Source organism: Corvus brachyrhynchos, unplaced genomic scaffold, assembly GCF_000691975.1.
Source record: "Corvus brachyrhynchos isolate BGI_N302 unplaced genomic scaffold, ASM69197v1 scaffold33, whole genome shotgun sequence".
NCBI lineage: Eukaryota > Metazoa > Chordata > Aves > Passeriformes > Corvidae > Corvus > Corvus brachyrhynchos.
In genome coordinates this window covers 494,282-502,685 of record NW_008237254.1, presented here as the reverse complement: position 1 = coordinate 502,685, position 8,404 = coordinate 494,282, and the positions used below count along the sequence as shown (strand labels likewise).

Sequence of the window (8,404 nt, the reverse complement as noted above, 5' to 3'; positions counted from 1 at the left end):
GGGGGGGGGCGGGGGGTGGTGCCGGCGCCAGCCACGGGAGCGCGTTGTGCCTTTCGCAGGCAAGCGTGCCGGGATGCAGGTGAACGCCTGCTTCCGTCTTTGAAGTTTGCCTGGGAGCTGTGCTTAACGTGGCTGTTCCTCAAGGATTCTTGCTCTGAGAGAGTGTGGTCATCCCCTTTAGCTTTCGAGCTTCCTCCACTGGAAACTCTGGTCCCTCGCCGAGACCGTCTGTTACATACTTTCCCTTTGCTGCTTGTCATTAACTCAAAAAGAAAGGCAAAGAGTCCCTTGCCATTTTTCTGTTTGCACCTCAGCTTTCTCGTTATGTACGAGAATGCCTGCGTTCCTCATTTTTCTCCCAACTTGCAGGTATTCTTTGGAGATACTGGGTTTTCAGCCAAGCTGGTTTTTCCAAGGAGGTGTATAAGATTTTGTTTTCACTGGAGCAATGCATAAATTTGTTGGTCGTTTAATGAAATCAGCAAAAGCTAAGCAGGGGCTCACACTTTCTGTTTGCTTGTGCATATCGACTGTGGGGAGATTTTTGTCCCCTTGCCTTAATTTAAGGAGGAGGCATAAGGGGGTTGTAAGTATCCGTACAGGCCTAGAGGAAGCTGAGGCAATTACAGCCTACTTGGCCCAGGAGTTAAAGACAGAAAGTGCATCCCTCTTTCCCAGTCGTGGTGCGGTAGGGGGACGCAGGCAACTGGGCACGGTTGGGCAGCTGTGGCCCCGGCACGTGCCGAAGCAGGAGCTGGCCTCACCTCTGTGCGTGCGATGTTTGCTTCCCTTGTTATTCAAGATTTTCACAACTTGCTGGTATCTCTTCCTCTTGTTCAGCCTGGGTGTAACCCAGTTTCTACCACAAAGCTATCTGTATTCTTAGGCGATGTACAGAAGTTTAGAATTTTTGGGTTACAGCTGTGTGAAAACACAGGTGCAAATGAATGTGTGAGGGAGAATTGCCTTTAATACCCATGTTTCTTAGTATGTGCTCCTTCCTCTCAGATTAGTGGGAACTGATGAAATTATTCAGAAATTACTTTATATAAGTTTGCAAAGAAAAAACTGCCTTCAACTTACTGCACGTTGTTTGACACAAGTTAACGCTTACTAAAATGAAGTGTTGTTTTAATATTCAATGAAAGAAAATAAGTGTACTTAGTTATAAATATGTATGTTCCTAACAAACATATTTAAATGTTTTAAAATGTAGCTGTGATATACTTCTCACAAGTCATTTTGTGATATCTGTTTCTTTATCAGTGAGACTTCTTGTACAGTATGGTACTACTTTCGCTGTTGAAATATTTTTTCTTGTCACAGCCTGTCATCCCATTTATTACTGTGTGAAGCAGAAAAAAATACCCTAAAAATGTATTGCTCACTACTGCTGCCCCTGTTGATGTTACACATGCCTTTCTCTTGAATTAGGAGTTCAAGACGGGTTATTTTTGACTGGCCATGTGGGCAAGTAAAGTTAGTTTTCCATGGGATGATTTACTTTCAGAAGTTATGGATGTGCAAGGTGGTCCATTTTATGGTTATTAGTGCACTAGAGGTAAATCCTAGACAATACAAAATATACTGACTATATTCCAAATTACATTATAAACTTTAAACCAGCTGTGTGCTCTCATAGAAAAGTGTGCTAGGACAATTACTGTGAAGCATGCCCTGCTTCAAATAGACAGTAATGTCCCTTTAAAGGTCAAACAAGTAATGAAACATGCATTTTATGGGCAGCGTAGTATTTCTTAAGCAGTGTCATCTTCTACTGACACGGAATATGCCTGAAAGCAGTTACTTTATTTAATGAACTATTTTCATCAGAAGAGAGTCTTAATATGTTGGTCTGATTGGTCACCAAGGCAAGGTAATCCAAAGTGAAGGCTGACATTGTCAGCTGTAAGTTGCTGTCACAGTATGGCAGCTCTTTCATTTACATCAGAGAGGATTTGCAGTGATTCTAGAAGATACAAAGTAATCCAAATTTCTTTCAGTTATTTACACAATGAAGAATTACCTGGAAAAAGTTTTTGATTTTTATGTATTAGTTTATTTGATATTGCTTTAACTGAAAATTAAAACAATCCAGTAAAAGGGAGAGGAGGATGTAAGTGAGCACATTTGTGTTCATAGTAGTAACTTTAACAAAAAGTGCCTAGGACCTTCTTTCATAGAAACGTAATTTAACATTGTTTCAATGTACAATCTGTGTAACTCACTGCAGTTGTAAATTGTGAATATGGAAGTCAACCACATTTCAAATGCTATGGTTTAAGTGTTGGCAATGCATTTTGTTGCTAAGTTTTGTCACTTGTTTCACTGTCAAGTGTTTACTAAATAATATTTAACCCAGAATAAACTAGAGACGTCTTTGAAGTATCTTTAAACTGAGAACTTTACCTGGACGTAGTTTGGTAATTTTCCTTTAGATGCATGCACTCAATTAATCTAGAAAATACATGCAGTAATATATATGTAATCAATATTATTACAACCATTTTGGAAAAGTTTTAGGTAATAAAAAAATTCAATGTAGCAAAAAGTATCAGTTGGATTCTGGCTATTGAATTTAGGGACTTCTGCAGCATCCTCCCATGCTTTCAAGTCAGCAGGATTTGGGTAATTTGCATACAGGTCTTGTATCTGAAGTTGTAGGTTTTCGGTAGGTGGCAGCCTTACCTCTGCATCGGTGTGATGCCAGGGCTGCAGGGTGTTGGTATGGGCTGCAGGGAGAAGGGGAGCTGCGAGTAATGCAGGGTGGTTTTGGTGAAGCGCATGATACTGGTTTGATAGTCATAGGGGCTTTTGCAATGACGGCACTTTCTAGAAATTACTACATATTACCAGTTTTGTTAATTTAGCTTAATTATGTCCCACTACAGGTTAGCTTGCTTGTGTTTAGTGTATTGTATAATTTACCAAATATTTTTGCTTTATGTATACAGCAGTAATGCTGCTGTATTTCTTACTAACGGCAGTGATCCAATTGTTATCAGAACTTATAGCCACAGAAAAACACAACTCAGCAATTCCTGGAAAGCTTACAGTCTCACATCCTTTCCATTTTGTTCTTTGAAGGGCTATGGTCACATATTCTGTTTCCAGGTTAAGTTATTGTTATTGGCAGTATTTCAGAGCATGCTTATTTAACAAATAAACTTTTTTTTTTTGGTATTATTGTCTTGTGCACATCTGAGTGACAAGACTGCTGAGTTACAAGACATTCTGTGTGGTAGATTTTTATATCCAGCAACTTCGATATGTTTGTGATTAACAGCTGTGTTTGAACTCAGCTGAACATTGCTCTGGCATCTAAAAGGGAACAGTATGGGCGACAATGGAAAGATGTGGAGATAAAAAAGAATTTTAGTCCTAACAACTTAAGTGGTGCTTGTAGCGTTTGGGTTTCTCTGTCCCATTTATGTGATCCTGTTGGCTAATATCACTGCAACTTGTGCTAGCTCACCAAGTGTTCAATGGTCATCACCCAAAGCTTACTGTATTTATTTTTTAAGATTACATGGCCAAAAAGTTATAATCCTAAGGCTAATGGACAGGATAAGACAGTTGGGGTGGTTTGGATGTATGCAAAAGTCTTGTGAAGTGTTGGGGAAATTTTATATTTTGTATACCATTAAACTCCAGAATTCCATGCTTAAAAATCTTTAGCATCAGCAGGAGGCCAAAGATATCTATTAAGCCAGTACTGCAGATTATGAGCAATTGCTGGGCAAAGGCTTGAAATTTAACACTTAATTCATAGTTTAGTACAAAAAATTTGGAACCTAGAAGTGCAGAATCTGCTTCACAAACATAATGAAGTTTTGTCCAGATTCACAATTTGGATTTTATTGTAGTTCTTGTTATGTCTATTCCATTACAAATATAAACATATTTAAGCTCTTAGTTTGCATATTCAACTATTACAGATAGCTATCCCACAGATTTTTTTTCAGTTACAGCTTATTTTCTTTAGAAAGCTGAGAGATAATTGCTTATTTTTGTTGTGAATAAAAGGATATATTGATGGTGCTTAGGATGTAAATTATTTAAACTGGAGTTAGCCTTGACGTAATTGTGTTTTTTCTATATTGCATTGCAGATATGGTGAACTGAGTTTGAGTAGATCAATGATCAATAGTTCTGATAAGATAATTCGAAAGGGTGGCTCCTCAATCTTCCAACATGCTGTAGAAGGTTGGAAAATCAATTCTTCATTGGTAATGGAAATAAGGTGAGTGTCTTAAATTAAAAGCAGTTAATTTCACCCTGCCTATAATGCTTTTCATTCATGTTGCTTTATAATGCCTTTGGTCTATAAACCAGTAATTTGGTTTACATTTGCAGGTGGATGTTTTTTAACTGTATCTATTTAGATTTCAGTGTAAAATGCACTGCATTACATTAGGCCTCAAAGTCAAGTCATCCTTCATAAGATTTAATAAAATGTTTTCATCTGGCTGTGACTGTCAAACCTGTGCAATTAGTGTCCACACTATGCATGTCCATATTTAAGCTGGTTGTCTAGAACTCTTCCACAGTCAGTGGAGAGAAACTGGTGTTTTTAGGACATGATTTTCTCTCATCCTAAAAGTTTGAAACAGAACAGGTGTAAGTACCCTGGGCATACCAATTTTCCTCCCTTGACTACAGAGAGAGCTTAGGCAGACAGCTCAGATCCAGGAGTCAATAGCTGGGCCATCAAGTGCTGTGAATCCAGTTGTGACTGTGGCTGGTCCACATCACAGGGTCAGAGACACTGACAATATCTGTGTTTTATGCAGTTTCCTTTCTTGAGATCAGAAAGGCCAAAAAGAGCCTTAGGTTCATGCTGAGGGAGCAACCCAGTAGCAGAGTTAATGTGATGATAGTTCTGATGTGGCTTAATATTTACAGTGGATCTCTGCACCTTGGAACCACAGAGAGTAGCAAGCAGATGTCTCTGAGTGTGTCATGTCAGATCTTCCTCATTTTCATCAGGAAGGTGGCCCATGAAAGAAGCATGTGGACCATGGATTGGCAGTGTGGATAACTAAGAGTGTCACGTTCTATGAAAAATGAGGGAAATTAACTATTTTTAACAATAATCACATAGAAGATTAGACTTGCTTTTCTGAATATTAAGATGTTGAATAGAAATTTGATCTAATTAAAATATGGTTTCTACTTCTAAAATTTTACATTTTAAAAATTTTTTTTAATTAAAGGGCAGTTTACAAACCCCTTAAACAGGCACTGTTTCCATGTATAAAAGCATGTCTTCTCTGAAGGAGGAATTTAGAGATTTTTTTAATGACTGCTATTTTATGTCCCTAATTCTAAAGCATGCAGAAGATAAAGGTAGCTTAGAAATTTCTGTATCATAAGTTATGTGTCTGGCAGTTGGGAGAAAATAGCTTTTTCTACTTGTGAAGTAAACTGATTTGGAAATGAGTGAGTGACTCTAAGTAGAGACAAGAATTATTCCCAGTCATTTTACTGAAAAATTGAGTATCATATTTGAGAACCATTTAAAACCAATACACTTTGCTGCTCAAGCCGAACAACACACAAGAAAAATATTACAATAACCTTTTGGTTAAAATTAAGAGAGAAAATTGAGCTTGGGTTATGCTAATTTTCCACCTGTTCAAATGCGAACTTTATCATTCAGACAAAGAGAGAATGCTTTAGTTTTTTTCATCCTGTTAATACATGTATGTCATCTCAATCTACTAAATTCGTGAGTTACAAAATAACTTTTTTCTTTGTTGTTTTCCAGAGGGGGAAGTTTCTCTTATTTAATAAATTACTATTGTGTACTTAAGAAGCACTGTGATATGTGGGATTTTTTAAAATATTGTGTGGGGAAGGATTTTTTTGTCTCATTAACAGAGTGAAGAAAACAGTGCATCTTGTACACCAGCTTAAGCACAGGTGGTAGAGATTCTACTGTAATGTAAGATTTTCTGTACCATAGAGAGCATAAAGCTGAGGTTATTTAGAAGTCCACATTGCCAGTCTTGTTTCAGAGGAAATGGCTACCTTTATGAACACTGGGGCAGAGAGTAGGTGTGAACCAGTAAATTATTTTAGATTAATGTGACTTAAGGCCAAAAGTTGACATGAACTGTATGAAAGGAGTCAGTGCTACCAGCTAGGCATAGTCTTCCAGAAATCTTCTTTGCTGACATGCACAGCACATTCAGTTATGGTTCTCAGTGGTGAGGGAGGGATGTCAGGCATGCTTTTCACTGAGGAAGCCACATGCAACCCCTTAGATGTCTTTCAATCTGATGCTGACTAAGTTGTGTACATTCTCTCACTTTTACAGGTGGTTTGCTATACATGTTTCTTCCATGTTACAGCAGTAAGAAGCATTTTAGCTGTAGTTTTACACTTATGCACCTATCAGGAGTAACTTTAAAAGTGTCTAGCAAAGTCCTGCGGTGTTCTTGTGGTTTAACTAACTGCTCAGCCCTCCAGAATGTTACATGCACTGTATAGACCATGAAGATGATGCATAGTCTATAATTGCAGCTGTTAACGTCAACAGTGGTTGGTGGTCTTGTGGTGTGAGGTTGACCATAGGAAGTAAGAGAGAAACAAAAAACAAGCTAGTGCCTGTTGAATAATATATAAAATGTCATCAGTTCTAAGCAGTGGAGAAATAATTTGTGAAGCCATTAGTATACAGCATAAAGATATTTCATTAAACTTACAGTCATATATACAGTCAAAACATAAATGACAGATGTTTTTGTGTCTTACATTAGCTTGCCACCCACATTAGCAATTTTCAAATGTAAAAAGTATTTTATAGTGAGTTTTGCTTTGTGCAAGGACTGTTGGTCAGTGATGTGTCAAACTTTGTTGACTGGCATCTAGACTATTATACTTTGCTATTGCTTTGTTGATTTTGTGGGCATCATCTCTGGCCATTTCATTTTTGCTCAGGTTAGTGATGTGTCTATCAGCCTCAAAGGCCTTAGGAATTCTTGGAAAGGCCAGGCTCAGATAGGAGTCAATGAGTGGTAAAGCTCCTTTATCAGGACCCCATGGAAGGCTGGAAAGCTTCCACTGGGTTTCTGGTGCTCTAGGATTTTGCAGCCAGAGAAGGCAGTGTGTGGAGTGTAGCAGCCCTCTTGGGAGGGCAGCAGCCCTTTGGAGATGCTAAGCAGGCTTAAGAAGGAGACAGACTTTGTGATTGAGATGGAAATTATGGATATTACTAGTTACTTGAGACTGTGTGAAATGTGCTGCCTTGACAATGACTGTTTTAGTGGGAGAGTGATTTTTGCAACTGATGTTACCTTCTCATTGCTGGCGACTTCTTTGAAGAAGAATTGATAATTCCTGTGACAAAGGGAAGAAAGGGAGGAAGACTGCTCTCTTGGCTCCCCTTTCTATCTGAATTATTTTAGCCATGAAGAAGAGTCCACCATCTGCTAAGGTTTTATGTTTTAAGTCCTTTTGACTCTCTGTGGCAATGTGAAGGTTTTCCTTATGGTTATGGAAATAAAGAGACTTCATTTGTACTGAAGGCTATAGTTTCAGAAAGCAGGGATATGGCTGAGATGGTACAAACCTATCTGGGGAAGCCTTCCACACAGGGCTGATGACAACACATCTGTGACACAGGTCAATATCTGTGACTTTCTTGTATTTACTTCTGATTAGATATGGGAATTTATGTTGAAAGGAGCAGAAGAGGGTTATGAATTGCAGGAAGGCAAAATGTTTTAAAAGTACATTGGGAATGTATTTATCTCTGCATTTTAACAGAGGATATTTCCTGTCAGAAAGTGTGAGAACTTGTAAGATGTTAGCAGCATTTAAAGAAAAAAAAAAAAAAAAAAAAGCATCTTCCGCCTTCAAAAGGTTCCGATTATTATAATTTTTTGTCTTACAAGTTATTCTGAAACAGCTGTGATAAGTCCCTAAAGTACAAGCAGTAAATACGGAAAGAGCAATGGAGCACTACAATTGCTCTGAAGCTTTTGGAACAATGTTCTGAAGCCATTTGCACTGTTTGCTTCTGATAATTTTTGTGCCAAAGACGTGGAATCTGAGGTTCTCTGGTCTGGTTTAGTCATGATAAACCTCAGGTGATTTTTGCTTGCCAATCTATCTTACTCTAACTTGCTTATCTTCATGAAAAGCTGGTATATGAACAACCTTCCTGTGATAAGCAGTAGTTGAGTCACGGTCTATTTAAAAGCCCACTTTTCCTTTTGCATGCCCACTCTCTTCTATTATAGCACTTCTGTTTGTGTGGCCTCCATCAGCTGGGAACTCCAGGGTTATTTGTAGTTAGGCATGTTTTTAACAAATCCAATTTAGTGGTTGAACTAGATGATCTTTCATGTACCCTTCCAACCCAAACTATCCTATATTCTAAATGCTGCTTTCCTGG

General features: G+C 38.2%; 1 protein-coding gene across 1 annotated transcript in view; it reads left to right on the top strand.

The window, feature by feature from the left end:
- Positions 1-4,091: 4,091 nt before the first annotated feature.
- ST8SIA4 (ST8 alpha-N-acetyl-neuraminide alpha-2,8-sialyltransferase 4) overlaps positions 4,092-8,404 on the top strand; it is a gene marked incomplete at its 5' end in the record, with an annotated part of 52,245 nt that continues 47,932 nt past the window's right edge. The window contains one exon of the mRNA XM_017730478.1: positions 4,092-4,243. Within this exon, the coding sequence (XP_017585967.1) occupies positions 4,092-4,243 (152 nt within the window). The remainder of the gene's footprint in view (positions 4,244-8,404) is intronic.